Raw genomic sequence first — 18,097 nt, forward strand, 5'->3', positions numbered from 1 at the left:
TGCATCGCCATTTCAAGAACCGTGTTAACTGGAAGGCAATACTTCCTCCTACAGCGCCCGCACAGTACGAGTCCACCTACGGGCTTCCCTAAACTTTGCTCTGCTGGGATTTGAAAGACAGGCACCAGAGGTCAGTCCTGGGCTCGGCCCTGTATTCAAGTGCTGTGGGAGAGAATCTCTGCGAGAGCCCCTGAACAAACCCAGGAGCCCACAGCCTCACGACGAGCCACTCTGTCTGGGTCTAATCCGCTGGCGTCTTTAAAACAGGCTTTTTCGCCTTTTCCCGTTCAGTTGTAACCCTGGTGGTACAGTTACAGTGTCCCTTGGGTGGGCAGGGCAGTAATCCCTGTTCCCCAGGCGCTGGAGAGCAGGAACCAGCGAACTTGGGGAACGCAGAAGGCCGACACCGCGCTCACGTGGCCGAGACACGCGTGACACGTGTGACGCAGTCGCGCCTGGGGGGCGTAACTCTCTCGGCAGCCCCCGGCAGGCTGGGACCAGTCCCGATGAAAGAGCGACAACGAGTCTCTCCCGGCTGCAGAGCAGCGATCCCAGCAGCAGCCGGGCCCATTTTAGAATAAAGGCCTTTGTACCGAAAAGGCTCCCTCTTGCTTCCCAGAAACTAACACCCCAGAGGGAACACAAGAATGCCTTCTTGGAAGACGGAACAAGGGAGCCACCAGTAAAATCACCAGGATCCATCAGCCACCCCAGTCGTTTTTTCATCCGAGACACAAAAGCCAACCTCTTCCACAATGACAACAGCCAAACACTGGTCCTCTGTTTTCTCCCTTCTTCCTTATCCAACAATCCGATACTGTCTTGGAATAGCAGAAGTTACCCTTTCTGCCGCAGCAGTTACTGAGCGGCTGCCAATGGCTTCGGCGCCTGAGGGAGGAGAGACTCCACCTCAAGCACAGAGACCGGACCTGGAGAAGCAACAGAGAATTACGTACAACAGCTGCGGAGATCAATAATAATAACATCACTTTATTAACCCTATACAATTTTCTTGCGTTAGGAATTTGTCTTTTCGCAGACCCCAGCTTGCTCTCCATGAGACACACAGACAGGGAGAGAGAAGCTTGGGGGTCAGAGCGCAGGGTCAGCCATTGTACAGCACCCCCTGGAGCAGCTGGGGTTAAGGGCCTTGCTCAGGGGCCCAACGGAGTAGGATTCCTCTGCCGGCCGTGGGATTTGAACCGGCAACCTCCCAGCCACAGGCGCAGATCCTGAGCCACAGAGCCCAGCAAAGCGGATTTCTAAACTTCTAAACTGCGGCCCACACAGCAGATGAATCTCAATACCTGGCCTGCGCACTGTGTCAAGCCTCAGATACTTCCAGAATCAATTCAACTGAGCCCCCAAGGAGACCGGAAGACGTTGGGGAGATGCGAGTCACAGACGGTGAAGGCAAAACGCCCCGTTTCAACATTGACCTCGTTTTTTGTTTTTTTTTTTAATCTGGGAAGTTAATCAGGCTGCAGGACAAGACGGAAACGAAACCGAAAGCAACTTCTAGCGGCCTTCAGCCTGGATCTCTTCGGCACACCAAAACGCGTCACTTGGGAGATGAGACGCACAGCATAAGCAGGTTTTACCGGCATCGCAAGCGATCGCTCTTAACATAAAGGCTGCGTTCGCTCTCTCATAACTGCACACGCGCACTGACTATCAGCCTGCACACAGATGAGATTGGGGGGTCTTGCGCAAGAGGTAGCCTGAACAAAGGGCTTGTATCTAGGCCACGGTCACGTGAGAGCAGGCCGCCACTCGCTTCCTCCTGAACAGCGCTTCCCTCCCGCCTGCGGAACGGGTGACCGCAGGGAGACGAACAAGATCCCGGATTTTCAAGCGGGCGGACAGCTGCCGTCCGACTCCAGAGCCGTCTCTCGCCGGACCAGGCACCGCACCGCGCAGGCAACTCGAGGCCGGTCTCTCTGCAGAGCAGGTACAGAAAAGCCCGGGCGCTGGGAGATCGGTCACCTACTGCCGTTCCCTCACAGCCACGCGCAGACGCGGAAACCCTCTCTCGAAAACCACCCTGCGCCGCGCCTCCAGCACGCCCGAGTGGCTTTGCGCCCGCTGCCCACCCTGTTAAAGCTGGAGCCCCGCCAAGGGATGATCCGACAGGACATTCCAACGGCGGGTTCCCCACCGCGTCTTTGTGGGCGACCCGTCTGGGAGATGTGCAGGTCGAGCGGTTTGGGAGGGCAGGCCTGTCTGAACTGGAGCTGCAGAAAGCATCCCCTCCTCAGAGAGAAGCTAACACACACACACACACACCAGTGACCACCCCCTCAGCCGACCCGGCCTCGCTGTGCTCCTGGCCTGCCGCTTCAGCCAGGCTGGCTTGAAAGAGTCCGAACTTCCTCTGGCCCAGAGCAGGAAAACCCCCAGGTCCAGCCCGTCTACGTTTAACAATAATAATAATAACCCCTCACACTTCTAGAGCTCTTTTCTGGACACTCCACTCAAAGCTCTTTACAGGTCATGGGGATCCCCTCCACCCCCACCAGTGTGCAGCCCCACCTGGATGATGCTCCAGTCCTCTCCCCACACACCAGCTCTCAGTGGGGAGGAGAGCAGAGTGATGAAGCCAGTTCAGAGATGGGGATTATTAGGAGGCCATGACTGGGAAAGACCAGGGGGGAATTGGGCCAGGACACCGGGGTAACACCCCGACTCTTTTCAAGAAACGCCCTGGGATTTTTAATGACCACAGAGAGTCAGGACCTCGGTTTTACATCTCATCTGAAGGACGGCGCCTGTTTACAGTGTAGTGTCCCTGTCACTATACTGGGGCATTAGGACCCACACAGACCGCAGGGTGAGCGCCCCCTACTGGCCCCACTAACACCTCTTCCAGCAGCAGCCTCAGCTTTCCCAGGAGTCTCCCCTCCAGGTACTGGCCAGGCTCACACCTGCTGAGCTCCAGTGGGGCTGCCAGCTGGGCGCTGCAGGGTGACGTGGCCTGCTGGCGCTGCTTTGCGAGCGGCTCCAGTCCCTCCCCGTGTGCGTGTGCATCTTCTCTTCTGCAGGAACACTTCCCGCCACGCGCGCGTGCGAGAGCCTGCGTACTTTCACGACGGCTCCGTCTCTTGTCAGGGCTCGAGCTGGCCGAGCAGGGAGGATGCCAGAGGGCGGAGCTACCCCCAGCGCGGTGCTGTCGGCGCCCTCCTGACACCCCGGCATCGACCGCACAGAAGGGGCACGTGCAGCTGTCTGCAACCCCAGCACACCAGGAATCCCAGCACACCGTGCTATTTACCAGAGCACTCTGACTGGGGCAGATACGGCTCGTTATTCTGGCTCAACCGCTCCCCTGCTCAGAGCACGGCCCACTCCTCCTGAAGAGGAGAAGACCTTCTGCTGTTGGGCCTCCCAAGCCTGGTTCTTCCAGCCCGGCTCTCGGCTGCTGAACTGAACCCAGACTTGGGCTGAACAAATCCTTTCAGTTGCTCTCTCCTCCTAAAAAGACCTCAATCCCAAGTCTCTTCGACGTCTGTAGAGTGTCTGATACGTCGTGGATGACTGCTTAGTAAATTATTCACTAGATTCTGGATTTGCGTTTTTATTTTCAAGAACAGAGCAGGGGGGGCAGTGGTAGGGACTGGGGCAGAGGCTGGGGCAGGCGCAGGAACAGGCTGGGGCAGGGACCCCTGTCCTAGTGAACTGGGAAGGTGACATGCGAGTCCCCGCTGCGAGCCTGTGGGATCCCACCAGGACACTGCTGGCGAGAGGGGGTCGTCACCGCAGAAGACAGGACAGGACAGAGCCCAAGACTCACGGCAGCACTCCCCTGATCCCTGATCCCAGCCGAAATCGCTGAAGTCCGAGTTCAAACCGGAGGTTAAGGTTTGCAACAGCGCTGCCCCAGTATTGTGAAGGAGACCTCCTGGAGCACAAAGACCGGGCGCTAAGCACTGACCGGGCACGAAACACTTTTGTGTTCTTAACCCTGCAGCCAAGACGAGCAGCCATCGCCCGGGATCCGAAGGACACTGCTCACACCTGAAACCACACCGCACACACGGACGCGATCGACCCAACGCCGGAAGACAAACACGCCCGCATCTCACTGTACCCCAGACACCCCCACCCCCGGCAGTGGGGGAAATGGGAGCCCGAGGTAGCGGGGCGCAGTGGACGACAGCTACTGTCCGGTGGCGTCTCCCAGGGGGGTCTGGGGGGGGAGGAAGAGACGGTAGTTTGTGCGCCTCGGTCCTGAGCCTCCCAGCCTCCGCTGACTCTGACGCGCCATCGACTTCTTCTCCTTCATGTCGGCCTTGTCTAGCTGCCAAGACTGCGTCAGCCCCTCAGTAAATCACCGCGGACACCGCCGGCGACCCCCGGCCCTGCTGCAGGAGAGCGCAGGGCCGGGGGACAGGGTGAGGGCCGACCCCTCCCGCACCTGTTCGCGGGGGACGGGCGCCGCGGCTGTGCCGGGCTCGCAGGCGACGGGGGGGACCCGATCGTCCGAAAGCTTTTAGATCCGCCTGTTGCGGGACTTGGGGGGGGCGGCGGCGGCGGGGCTGGCAGTCCCGCACTGCAATCGCTTCCACCCACACGCACCCCCGTCAGGGTCTCAAGAAACACAACACAACACAACACACACACACCACACCCCCAAAACAAACCAAGAGCACGGGTCCCTCCCCGAAGGACTTCTGCGCACACAACCAGGAAAACAACCACCCCGCACCGCAAGCGGACACCGCACGGTTAGCAAAACACCAACCAGGTGTTCACGGCGCTACAGCCGCTTCTCCTCCCGAGATCATCCTCATTGTTCACTGCAGCAACAACAACAACAACAAAAAACGGCGACAACCGTGTAGGAGCTTTGTGTTCATGCCCAGAAACAACCAGGGAAAACGCGAATCCGCTTAGATAGCGAGGGCACCCTGACAACTCCCACAACACCTGAACTTGTTGATCCGAGAGCTCCGAGGTCGCTCGACTCATCTCTCGGCAGCGAAGGGGGAAAAAAAAAAACAACTTCACAGCGGAGAGGGGAGTGCGGGTCTTTTTTGTGTTTTTAATCGGTAAAGCGCTGCGTTGCGTCAGGCAGGCAGGCAGGCAGGCAGGCGAAGCTCTCGCCGACTCGGGACGCCCGTGTCGACTCAAACGTGCCGAACTGGGGACAAGCAGCGCAACGCCCTCGCAACTCCTTTTAGCACCGACCCCGGCCCGGACAGAGCAGCGGCGGCGGCGCCCGGAGCCCCGCCGGGCGGACGCGCGGTCTCACCTCTCCGTGCACCTTCATGAGCGGCGCCCCGGCTGCGCTCCGCCGGCTGCGGTGCGGCTGCCCTCCGGAGCCCGCTCCCCCGGCGCTCCCTCCCGGCGCAGGCGGGCTGGGCGGCTCGGCGCGCACCCAGCGGAGGCCCCGGTCCTGCGGCCGCACGAAGCGCTCGTCCCGGTGAAGCCGGAGCGTGGCGGGAAGCGCGGAGGAGAAGGAGGAGACGGCGAAGAAGACGAGCAGCAGCATCCTCGCAGCCTGCCGCGTCGCCATGTTGGTCTGTACTCTCCGCTGGGGCTCCCGAGCGGTGCTGAAGGGCGCCCCCGGGTGGCCGCGGAGGGCACTGCGCCCAGGCTCCTTGCGCACACCGGAACAAGTGCGAGCGAGCGGCTCCTGCGGAGCAGCACCTCTTGAAGACACGGGGGAAGGATTTAGAAAAAATAGGAAGACGAGTTAACAATAACACGCAACAACGCAGATGGTGCCGGCCTGTTTTTCAAAGACAGCGGACCGTTGCGTTGGTTCTTTCCCCCCCCCAGCGTCCCCCTGTAGTGGCCGGGAAGATAAATTCTCTTCAGCTCGGGGAAAAATCCCGTATTTGTTCAAAACTGCAGGCTGTGAAAAGCCTGCTTCCTTAGATAAAATAAAACCCACAGGCCGCGGTGGAGCGCGGTGCCGCAGTTTAAAAAAAAAAACGGGTTATTATGAGAATATAAATCAGTGAGTGAACCAGGTCGAGCGCGAAACGCTCAGACCTAATGAATAATTAAGTAAAAGGTAAGAATTCATTAAAAGTGACAAATAGGCCACTTGTAAAAGCCATCGTGTAGGTACGCCATTTGTCATTGGGAATAATTCACAGAAAGGCTGCCTGTGCCCGTCCTAGCTATTGTAACGCTTACGGCCGTCAGGTACTGTGTAAGAGCCGGCGTACCAGAGCAGGTGACGTCACCGCCCTTCCCTATGATAGCAGGACTACAGCTACTGGGCTGGAAAGAGATCTCTCTTTAGCTCACGGGGCTAGGTCGCTGCAGAGAGACGCGGAAGTCCCGGGTTCGAGCCTCAGTCGGGATGGGGCCGACCAGATGCGGCAAGGGCGCCCGCCGGAGCCCCCGTTGCGTTACACTATTATGGGAGTTTATTTTGCTCAGTTTTTTCATTTGTTTCCTCTATCATCGAAACTTCATGGGTCTTTTTAGCCTATCGCCGCTGAAACGCCAAGGCAAATAATTAAACGGTGAATGAATTCGCTCAAGCGTGTGGTTTGTTATCTGTACTCGGATGCTCTCTCTCTCTCCCTCCCCCCTGCTCGGCACCGCCAGCGGCGACGCCAACATCGGGCCCCCGGAAGGCGTCGGCAGGGGGTCCTGATTTCGGATTTCCACGTCGGGGATCGCCTCTGGCCCTCCAGCCGGGGGAGCGGGCGGGGGTGTTGTGGGCCCTGGGCTTGTCTTAATCCCCAGGCGCTGGGGGAGTCGGTGTTTGTAAGGGATGGGGGGGGGGGGGCAACATCGCTGGGTTCCTGCCTCGGGGTCCCCCTTTAATTCAGCTGACGACGTCACCCCTCACGCCCCTGTTTAATTAGTGAAACACAGAAAGCCAAGCCCCCTGGTACAACGACCATCTTCGACCTATGAAGGCAGCCTCCCGCAAACTTGAGTGTAGGTGGCGTCTTTCTGGCCTAAATGTACATTATCAGGCTTGGAGAGATTACTTATCTGACTGTAAGGTTACAATAGAGTCTGCTAGCTCCACCTACTTCTCTCACATCATTGAAAATCACCAAAACAACCCCAGACATCTTTTCTCCACCATCAACAGACTGCTCAAGCCAAACTGCCCCACCACATTACCTGCTTCATCACAACTTTGCAACACATTCTTAGATTTCTTTAGTTCGAAGACTGACAACATCCGGCATCACATTCTTTCCACTACACATATCATTTCCATACCTCCTCCCTCCTCATCCAACTTCTCTGGTTCCCTTCTCTCCAGCTTCTCTCTTCTTGACTCAGCATCCCTCAATAAACTAGTTACACATATGAAACCCACCACATCTATTTTAGATCCCATTCCCACCACTTTATTCCAGTCCTGTTTCTCTTCTCTCTGTCCCATTGTCCTCAATATTATACATGAATCCATGAGCACTGGCATTGTACCAACGGCCCTCAAAACTGCTGCCATCACCCCCGTGCCAAAAAAGCCTAACATGGCTCTCGAGAATCTTAACAATTTTCGCCCCATCTCCAACTTACCCTTTCTTGCTAAAATTCTAGAACGTGCTGTCACACTTCAGTTACATAACCACCTCATGACAAACAACCTTTTCGAACCCTTCCAATCTGGCTTCCGTCAACTTCACAGCACAGAAACTGCCCTGGTCAAAGTCACTAACGATCTTCTCATAGCTGCTGATTCTGGTTCTCTTTCTATACTCGTCCTTCTTGATCTCAGTGCTGCTTTTGACACTGTTGACCATGACATCTTACTTTCTCGTCTTGAGACTGTGTTTGGAGTTTCTGACACTGCTCTCAAATGGTTCAAATCTTACCTCACTGATCGCTGTCACTTTGTCTCTCTTAATGGGTACAGGTCTGAAATTGGTCTTGTTAAGTCTGGTGTTCCTCAGGGCTCAATACTGGGCCCCTTGCTCTTCAGCATTTACATGTTTCCACTTGGTCAGCTTTTAAGATCACATGGCCTCAGCCATCATTTCTACACTGACGATACTCAAATATACATCCATACCAAACCTGACACTGATGTGGCTGTCTCTATTCTATCTAATTGCATCTCTGACATAAAAACTGGGATGACTCAAAACTTCCTTCATCTTAACGGTGACAAGACTGAAGTCATGCTTATTGGTACCCCCCATCAACTTCGTAAAGCCAGTCCTGTCACCCTATCTGTAGATGGCTCTGTACTTGAGCTTCAATTAAAATTGAAAAACCTTGGGGTTATATTCAATTCTGGCTTAACATTCGACCCACATGTGCAGCATACTGTCAAAACATTTTTTTTTTACCTCAGAAATATCGCTAGACTATGCCCTATGCTATCACTAACTGTGGCTGAAAAGCTGATCAACACAACATTTGTGTTCTCTCGAATTGACTACTGTAATGCTCTACTCGCTGGGGTATCTAAATCTACTCTGAACAAACTGCAGTATGTCCAAAATTCAGCAGCCAGAATCCTGACCAGGTCTAGTGCAAGTGATCACATTACTCCTATCCTGGAGTCCTTGCACTGGCTTCCGGTCAAATTCCGTGTGGACTTTAAAATCCTCATGCTCACCTATAAGGCTCTGCATGGCTTGGCACCTCAGTACCTGTCTAAACTATTATCGCCCTACTCCCAACCTCGCAACCTTCACTCTTCAAATTCTGCCCTCCTTACTGTCCCCCAAGCCCGTCTACATTGTATGGGTGACAGGCCCTTCTCCTGCTGCGCCCCCAAGCTCTGGAACTCTCTGTGCCAAGAGCGGCTCGAAGAGCCTCCTCATCTGGAACGCATCACTGTACAGCAACTCCCCCGCACCCCTCTTCTTCTCCGGACACATCCCACCGGCCCCACATCCAAGAACTCCCATCTCCGACATAAACAAGAAACATCTGTGTGGCTGAACACACGCCCGGCCTCTCTCTCTCTCTCAGCACTCTGATCCAAGAAGGCACGCTGGCCGTGACCCCCTCGACTCCTACTGCAGGACTGGAAAACACCGACAGATCCGGGAGAGGCCTTGCTGCTCTTGATAGCAGCATAGCCGACTGATGATTAGAGAGTGGGTTGACAGGATTCAAAGTAGTTTCTGAGATTTTCTCCCTCCACAGGGGCACCTGGACCCCAGTTTGGAAGCCTTATTAATTCCTTGCGGCTGACAGTAAAGGCCAGTGTGGGCTAGTGGCCAGGGATCTGGACTCCAAATCCAAGGGGCTGCGGGTTCAAGTCCCCTATATAGATGTTACCATCCAACGGGCTTTGCACTATAGTTACCCTCTTATGAGTAAAAATCTCAGTCATTAGCAGTGTGATGTGGCTAAAATGCAGAATATACTGGCTAAAATATGGGATTTAAAACATGGAATAGCACAGCAGCACTGTTAAATCACCTCTACATACAAGCCACAGACAATCATCCTCTTGCAATTGGAAAGAGACTTGCCCCTCGAATGACACATCCTTGTTTTCCTCTGTGGTAGTAGAGGACCAAGTATCGCACCGACTCAGAGAAGCGCTGCTTTTCTCTCAAGCCATTTCAGAGATAATTAAATGGCCTAATTAGCAAGCTGCTGCCAGGGGACTTTGGCTGCTTCTTGGGAAATCTAGTGCAGCAGGGCGCCTGCACCAGCACAGTATGGAAAAGCACCAAAAACACTAGATCTGGAAAACGGATCCCATTTATTATTGTACATTTCTCCAATTCGGAATCACCAGGTTGCAGACAAGTGATTATAGCTGCAGCTACCCGAGACCCAGAGACCAGCTCCGCCAGCTCCCAGCGGTCCGCAGTCTCTCCCAGGCCCAGCATGGGCAGCATGAAGACCTGGAGACAGGATCTTCCAGCTCCCAGCGGTCTGCAGTCTTCACCAGGCCCAGCATGAAGACGCAGGGACTGGATTCTCCTGCTCACAGCATTCCGCAGCCTCCACTGGGCACAGCTGGGGCAGCACAAAGACCCAGAGATGGGATCTTCCAGCTCCCTGCAGTCCGCAATCTCCACCAGGCCCAGCGTAGGCATCATGAAGACCTGGAGACTGGAGTCTCCTGCCCCACCAGTCTGCAGTCTCCACCAGGTCCAGCAGGGGCCGCATGAAGACCCAGAGACTGGGTTTTCCTGCCCCCCCCCAGGCTGCAGTCTCCACCAGGCTCAACTGGGGAGTTCTCAGTGAGAGATGATTTTACTCTCCCACAAACTGCTGCCTTGGTCTAAACATATAGGCAGGAAATCAGTGAGTGAAGCAGACCGCCTGGCTACAGGCAGACCTTGCTGCTGGGCAATGCACCAAAGAGAAAGACTCCACACTGTAGTGTAGTGAATTTCAAAACAGGTTAGGCAGAACTGTGGGTGACAATCACGTAGCTTTATTTGCGTTTTTTAATTTTAGAGTCCAGCACATGTAGACCAGGAAGGCCAGTGAGAACAGGGCAGCAGCCATGGGCATCACAAGCCACCAGGGGGAGCTCCAGGGATCTGCAGGGAGAACAGACAACTGTCAGGACAGGCTGACTAGTCCAAGCATGTAAGATGGAAAAAAAATAACCAAGCCCTGTGCTGTTACCTGGAAACCAACAACGCACAATCTCCAACACAGACTATGCGTGAACCCGATTCAGAATCCTCAAAAGGTACCGCCCACGTCAACCCTGCAGACTTCCTTCAGAATGAACAGAACCTCTGAACAGGAAGCTACAGAGAAACGCATTTACGCACGTCTTTATGCAAAGGTTTGTAAAGGGGACAAGCTGGCTATGTTGCTGAAGCCAATACTCCGGGTTTCTTTGAAGAAATATCTGCAAGAGATCCTCAGATCAATTAACTACTAAACACCCCCCCCCCCCCCCCCCAATGTGTTAGATGACCCAAATGGCCACCAATCATCTGCAACCTGTGAATTGTGTTTATCAATTTCTTCTGGATATTCTGAATCCAACATGTCAAAAAAAACTGGTGGAGGGTGATGGAGCTTCTCAAAAGGCTCAAATTGGTAAAAAAAAAAAAGTGTTCACCCAAGCACATGTTGAGTTCTGTGATCACGGGTTCAAGCCTGGGTGGTGCCAGGGCGACATCGGTGAAGGACGCGCCTCTCCTCCAATCGCGTCGCCTGGGACGCATCAAAAGACGACTGGCCTGAAGGTTTTTTTTTTTTTTACTTCCTGTCTCCCTACTGTAAACCCTGCGGCCACACCTCCACCCTCTCCCGTGTGCGGCCGCAGGGTTTACAGTAGGGAGACAGGAAGTAAAAAAAACACAACTGCCAATTCTAATAAGAATCCTTAAAAAAAAAGAAATAATAAAAATAAAGACTCTTAAGTGAAGGTATTATTTGGTTTCCCACAGCAACCTTCCTCTACTTTCAAAAGTAGAGAAAGCAAATACGTAATGCACTTGCCTGACGGTGCATTCAGAATTGCGTCATGCAAGAGGCACAATTTTTAGAACCTAATACAGACTAACCTAATGAAAGGTATTAAAACGCAACAAATGCTATGCTACATCTAAAACTGTTCCCATTTGTTGTATTTTTTAAATTTTTCTTGATGTAAATGTATTCATTAGATAGAGGGTGCGTGCTAGATCTTAGCAGGATTACTGAACTGAAGCCAGGCTGAGAGCCCTCGAGCTATGAGGTGTCCTTTCCTGTCTGCTGGCAGCGATCCCGAGGGGCTGATGTAGTGTCTTTACCAGTGGCTTGCAGCAGCAATTTCACACTCCCCTGAAGCACAGACGTCTCCATTATTAATTATAGTCACAATGATTACGATGCAGAATGTCTGAAGACGTGCACATTCTGGGAAGAATAAGCGAAGAAGAAATATTTAAGAACAAAGAGCTACTGGGGCTAAATCCAAAAGATCCTATACGTTTGAGAAAGAAAGGCTCTTGTATCCTCATTGATCTCCCGGCGCAAATGCCAGTGTCCCATTAAACAAGGCAAAGAAAATCCATTTAGACAAACTTTTTTCTTTTGCAACCAAGAAAGTCACTGTGCCAAAGATTAATAACACAAAGCAGGCCACATCCTTCACTGCGGTCTTAGGAAGTTACAGATTTTGCCCCCACAGGGAACAGATTTTTATTTTTTTTTTACAATTCTATTTCTAAAAAGCACTGAAGGAGGTGAAGATTAAAGTCGAACGATAAACTTCTGAAATGAGCTTCTTTAATGGAATTGGAAATGTCGAGTGTTTCACTGCCCCAGGGAAGCAATTTGACTGTAGTGCAGCGTTTTATAAAGAAATGGCTTCATAAACAGGGAAACATTAGAAATCCCCAGAAGGGATATCAAGCCATCTATAAAACTAGAGAGGAGCTTTCCTGAAGAAGGCACATGATCTACAAGCTTGTGTTCCTTCTCCAGAACTCCCACAGAATTATTGGGTCGAATTATTTCTTTTAAACGGAGACATTAAACACTTCTATCCACGCCTGCAGAAATGCTAGAGCTTTTTGGATTTTGAATCAGCCATCAACTTTAGAAGACCTTAGAAAAACATGTCCCAGTGATTCATTCTGTGGATTAAGTCAGCAGCTGCAGCAGGGAAGGCAAGCCAAAATCTGCCGCAGTCTTTCTGGGAGTGACACACTTCTGGCTGGGAACTACGCTTTCCTCTTCCTCCTTTCTGAGCAAAACAAGTCTTTAGATCACCAACTCTTGCATAACCCGATGAGCAGAAGTACCAGAATATTCACTGGCTGCATCCACCGAAATCTCATTGCCAGGAAATGTGCTGGGGAGCCTTATTTAGAGTTGCGCCATTCCCAGAAATGGCCATCCACCGGTCCGCCCATGTCACCTCCTGCCTGAAGGAGTAACAGATAGACTGGAGTTGAACTGGGTGACACTTTCCCGATGCAGCCTGGAGGGTCCGGCAATTAGGATGATGGAGTGCAACTGACAGACTTTTTATCAGGAAAATTAGGGATCTTGAGCAATCCCAAGGCCCCCCAGCTGAGAATAGTGCTTTACCTAGAACACTGCTGGCCAGGGTGACCTGGGGGAGCAGCAGAATGGATCCCGATGACACCAGCGTTTCTCGTGTGGCCCCTGACCCGGAACTCCTCCCTGGAACACACAGTATGCGCAATCACCTCTCATGACACTGCCCTCGCATATCCACCTCTCCATCAGCAAGAGGGGTACCCCGCCTTCCCAGCGATTTTAAAATGCCAAATTATTCTCGGACGTTACAGCAAATCAAACAAGCCACTCACAGAAAAACAAAAGATTTCAACAAACACTGATGTCCTACTCGTTCTTTCATACAAACACATTCCATCTTCCCTTGAAAGAAAAGGGATGGGCACAGAATCCAGTGGAGAATTGGGAAAAAAAAACATGAGAATGAAAAAGACTTGAGAAGAATGGGCTCAAAATCTGGTTCTGGAGAGCCTTAGTTTGAGGGGCGTTTCGGTAACCATTGCGAGAGCACAGCCCTGTCAGGACTGCTTTTCCCCCCCCCCCCCCATCTCTGAACTGGCTTCATCACTCTGCTCTCCTCCCCACTGAGAGCTGGTGTGTGGGGAGAGGACTGGAGCATCATCCAGGTGGGGCTGCGCACTGGTGGGGGTGGAGGGGATCCCCATGACCTGTAAAGCGCTTTGAGTGGAGTGTCCAGAAAAGCGCTATATAAAAGTGTAAGCAATTATTAATTATTTCCCAGAAATCTCTGGGGGAAACAAGCCTCTGCTTCCTGCTTTTTAAACCATCACCTGACCAATAGTCTTTGCGCAGCTGTTCAGGTGATGGAGAGGTTTCTGGGGAATGCAGTCCAGTCAGGGCTTTGCTCTCAAATTCATTAAAATTACCCCCTTACCAAAGGCTTGGGAAAACCTACCTGTGATCACGTCAACAGGTTGTTTGTTCAAATAAAATCAGGTCATCAGGCACAGAACTCAGGAAGTCCTTCGGATTTTAACGTCTAGGCTTCCCTTGAAGGAATGATTTCTTAAATTGATCAACAACTAACAAGTGAGTGAATCTTTAAAAAAAAAAAACGGGGGACTATGGTGACCTTTCAGACTAACCAGATTCGAAGCTTGTTATGGAAAGAAGCGATCAAAGATCCTGCCACACGGACACAGCCCCTGCCGGATCGCTCACCTTTCCTCTGTTTGTGCGGGATGCAGTCCCCCCGGCAGGCGTCATCAGCCCTCAGCGCCGTGGAGTCACAGATGATCACGGAGCAATGGAAACTGATCTGAAATTGAGCGGGAGATCGAACAAGGACACCGAGTCAGGCCTGCAACGGCACGTTCTGCCCAGGCCGCAGGCTGGGGTCAGGAGGTCACACCAGCATCTGGGGAGAAAGCCTCTCCGTTTCCCATAAATCCCAATGCTCCTTGCAGAGCGCTCTAACATGAACTGGTGAAAAGATTTGCAGCTGTAAAATGTTCCCATGGAACCCTTCCTCAAGAAAGGGCGAGAAAATGCACATACTGCACAACTGGTCCCGGGAAGATCCGACATTCGAAAGCTGCAGCACGCAGGATACCTGCTCAAATGCCAGAGGCGCCCGGGGGGGGGGGGGGGGGTGTGCAGCCCCAGGGCCTCGGCCCCCCTGCCTGTCCGGGCCCGTCTGGGCCCGTCCCGCGCCGCTCACCTGCTGCTTCAGCAGCTGCCTGGAGCTGGGCCCCACGAAGGCGAAGGTCTTCACCTCGAGGCGCTTGTGGTGCCTGGGGAAGCGCACCCTGCCGCTGCGCCGCACCCTGTGGAACACGGTCTCGTACTCGTCCCCCTTCAGCTCGCAGCTGGAAAGACACCACGGGCCTGGGTCACCACTGAGCACTGACGGAGGAAACCTCTAGGGCAGGTTACAGGCTGCATGTTGCATCTAGATGATACAGGATGCTCTAATGCATACAACATACATAACGCTGTAATGGTGTAGAGCATTAGGAAGATGCAAAGAGAGAGAGTACAGGAGTTTACCGCCATACATACGTGTACACTGGAGTTCTTATTCGTGTTAATCTCTCGCCACATACACAGTACGACAGACAACAGCACACAATGTGGACAGTACATTACAAAACAAGAACTGTAGATCTGTAGTAGAGAAAAAAAAACACTCAGACCATGCAAAAAGAGCATAGTGCAGATGTGTATTGAGTCTCAGGCATTGCAGTGAGCGGTTGAGGATGTGTGCTGCAGTAGGGTTGACGCCGTTCTTAACCTTTGTGGCCCATGCTTTAATGATTTGACTTTCCCGAGCGCAGGGGGGAGGACAGTTTGTGGCCGGGATGGCTGGGATCCTGAATGATGGATGGGGCTTTATCGCGACAGCGGATGGTGACAATCTCGCTGATCGATGGTAAAATCACATCCTATAATGCGCTGCTGCCGCCGCCACCTCCCTTTGTAGCGCGAAGCTTCAGGCTTGGCAATAGGTAATGTGAGCAGCTGCAGAGGTGCTTATAGCGAACGAGGGCCAAGTCAGCGCTTACAGGCATCGCCCAGCTTCTGCGCCAACAGTCCCCCCCCCCCCCCCCCCGGTGGTCCGGTGCGTCAGGCTGCAGGTTACCTGTCCTCGACCACGGGCCAGGTGAGAGGGGGCTCAGGTTCGAGCTGGGGATCAGGGCTCCCCCAGCAGTCCCGGAGGAAGAGCTCCAGCTCGGGGTCCTCGCTCTCCATCTGCACCTCCAGGAACAGGGGCTCCCGGAGCCTCCGCACCACCGGGAACTCTTCCGGCAGGAACGCTGAGGAGAAGGTGGCGTCTGCAGAGGGGGGGGGGGGGGGATAAGAGACAATAAAAAGAAGCACACGAGACTACTTCTTCCGTCAAAGAGGCGGTGGGAAAAAAAGAGGGGCAAAACGTTTAGTTTTCGTAGTGAAAGACAGGTTTATATTTTACTGCTCCTTCTATCTGGGACGGGACTGAGCAGAAAGCCCAGCGGGTCCCAGCCAGGCCGCTATCCGGCTGCGGCCAGGGCTCATCCAACAGGCAGCACCACCAGGGAGAGTTCGGGGCTTGGCGGGGCTCTTGGCTCACGCCGACCTCCGCGAGAGACATGCGCCCCCTCCCATCGGAGCGGCCCACCAGCCCTTCCCGTACAAGGAGACAGGACCGGCGATTCCAGACTGGGTCAGTGCGTTAAAAAAAAAAATATATTGGCAGGTCTAAAAGTTTAAAAAAAAAAACAAGGTTTTAATAATTCCCGCTCAAAGCGGTGAAAGGGGAAGGGAAAACCTCAAGATCCGTGCAAAATATTTGTAGAGGTGGGCTAAGTTCACCTCTCTGTATCCTACCACCATGGCATTTTTTCAACAGCTCGCACCGGTTTCATGATCCGGCGGCAGAACATCTTCGCAGGCGCCGGAGGTGGGGCGGAGGTTACAGAGTGTGGAGTCAGTCATCGGCACCTGAAGAATGCGCAGCAGGGAAAACCGAGCCGCTCGGGACTCCTGCGCCAGATCACCCGCGGTCCGACCAAGCGGCTGACCGCTTCCAAGCGGACCCCAGTTACCTCGGGAGGGGCTCGGCCAGCCGAACGCGAGGCCGGAGACTTCAGCTCGTCGAGATCGGATTCACGAACCGCGACTAGGGAACAGTCCTTTCCAGGCGTAACAAAGCGCCGTCATTTTGGGGTGATCGTCAAGACAGAGGCGTGGAGTTAAAATAACGAAACCGCCTTCCTGAGAGAGCCCTTAAGTTTAGACCCGAGTGTGGCGGATCTTGTGAAACTGAGCACAGGTCTCCTCCGCGCTCAGATCACACTGCTGGTGATCGGATCGAGTGACCGTGCTGCAGAAGCGCTTCAGCCGGCAGCACCGTGTTTTTACCACGCTGTGGCACAGCAGGCTTCTCCACGAGCCCTCCCTCACCTCTCATGATGTCCATGCGCAGGGTGAGGTTGCCGTGGCCGCGGGCTGGCTGGGCGGGGCCGGGGGTCGGGGCCGCTGACGGATCCACAGGCAGGGTGACCTCGCTGTAGCGGCACACCAGCGTGGATCTGCACAGGAAGCACAGCAGACTGCAGCTCCAATCAAGACAACGGGACAATCTTCATACCAACTGAACACCACACACCGATATTGACGAGCCTCCTGAAACAAAATCATCCTTCTCGTACCGATCTGTTATCTCTAGGACCAGGTCCAGCTAAGGACCATCAATCTTACACAGAAGTTTCTACAAGGCAACCCACTCGGGTGTCAACGGGACCGCTGTAACAGGAAGGCAACATTATTTTAACTCCACACCTATGTCTTGACATTTACCCCCAAAACGATACAAAGACTGGAATGTTAGGTAGCCGATAGGGCTTTGTACTAGAAGGAAATGTCTTGCAGTAAAACCTGAAGGGGATCAAGCTTCTGTGAAATAGTTTCTCATTCCAATCGCTACTGATCACGCCGAGCTTGGAGCTGGTCCGGGCGGCAACAACCTATAAGGCCTGCAGTGTCCAGCACTGTTCTCAGCAGCACCGTTTAGCCTCTTCCCTCAGTGAAAATGCAGATCAGTGGAGGGCCGATTTCAACTTGGGCTTCGTTGTAAGAATGCTGGCATGTGGGGGGGGGTTAATTTTCAGGATTAAAACAGGACAGACAAGCTCTCAGCTTCAGGCTCAGTGCCAAGGAGAAAACTGCCGCCGGGTACTCACTGAAACTTGAGGTATTCGGGCGCATCTTTCGGCAGAGTGTTTTCGTTGGAGATCCTGTTCTCGAACTCCACATGAGTCCCGTGGACCTGGGGCACAAAGAGCACAATGCAAAACCAAGACCAAGCGGCGCGAAGCGACTCCGAGCGCGGCGCGAGACGCCCACCTTCCGGAGGGCACCGCAGCCGTAGACCGGGAAGCTGAAAGACACCCGGCCGTCGGAGATCTCGGAAGGGCCGCAGGTGGGGTCGCGCAGGGTCAGCCGGTCCAGGCTGGCCAGGGGGGAGGCCGCCAGCCGCAGGCCTGTAGCCTTTAACAGCCCGTCCGCAGTGCACTCTGCAGGGAGTCCAGAGCCGGACAGCAGACAGGGGAAATGAGAACAGGGGACAGGAAAGGAGGGGAAAAAAAAAACACAGCAGAGGGCGAAACAGAAGACTCAAGTGGGGACAGAGAGAGTGCAAGCCAGAAATGATGAACAGAAAATGCAGTCTTGCCACCTTGTTTGCTTTGCCCCGACAATGAGT

At 53.6% G+C, this 18,097-nt stretch overlaps 2 protein-coding genes across 6 annotated transcripts in view; both read right to left on the bottom strand.

Moving 5' to 3' along the window:
• The window catches only part of sorl1 (sortilin-related receptor, L(DLR class) A repeats containing), a 73,120-nt gene extending 67,590 nt beyond the window's left edge, over positions 1 to 5,530 (bottom strand). The window contains exon 1 of the mRNA XM_088939599.1: positions 5,252 to 5,530. Within this exon, the coding sequence (XP_088795725.1) occupies positions 5,252 to 5,515 (264 nt within the window). The 5' untranslated portion in view covers positions 5,516 to 5,530. The remainder of the gene's footprint in view (positions 1 to 5,251) is intronic.
• Positions 5,531 to 9,673: 4,143 nt separating this feature from the next.
• Positions 9,674 to 18,097, bottom strand: part of LOC148816662 (uncharacterized) — a 32,886-nt gene continuing 24,462 nt past the window's right edge. For 4 of the 5 annotated variants that reach the window (XM_088939305.1, XM_088939306.1, XM_088939307.1 and 1 more), the window contains 8 exons: positions 17,740 to 17,909; positions 17,577 to 17,662; positions 16,798 to 16,925; positions 15,497 to 15,689; positions 14,576 to 14,723; positions 14,077 to 14,173; positions 12,943 to 13,038; positions 9,674 to 10,445 (listed from right to left, as the gene is read on the bottom strand). In XM_088939305.1, the coding sequence (XP_088795431.1) occupies positions 10,327 to 10,445; positions 12,943 to 13,038; positions 14,077 to 14,173; positions 14,576 to 14,723; positions 15,497 to 15,689; positions 16,798 to 16,925; positions 17,577 to 17,662; positions 17,740 to 17,909 (1,037 nt within the window). In that variant the 3' untranslated portion in view covers positions 9,674 to 10,326. The remainder of the gene's footprint in view (positions 10,446 to 12,942; positions 13,039 to 14,076; positions 14,174 to 14,575; positions 14,724 to 15,496; positions 15,690 to 16,797; positions 16,926 to 17,576; positions 17,663 to 17,739; positions 17,910 to 18,097) is intronic. The other variant, XM_088939309.1, reaches the window with a different exon arrangement.

This window comes from Atractosteus spatula, chromosome 22, assembly GCF_055471065.1.
Source record: "Atractosteus spatula isolate fAtrSpa1 chromosome 22, fAtrSpa1.hap1, whole genome shotgun sequence".
NCBI classification, from domain to species: domain Eukaryota; kingdom Metazoa; phylum Chordata; class Actinopteri; order Semionotiformes; family Lepisosteidae; genus Atractosteus; species Atractosteus spatula.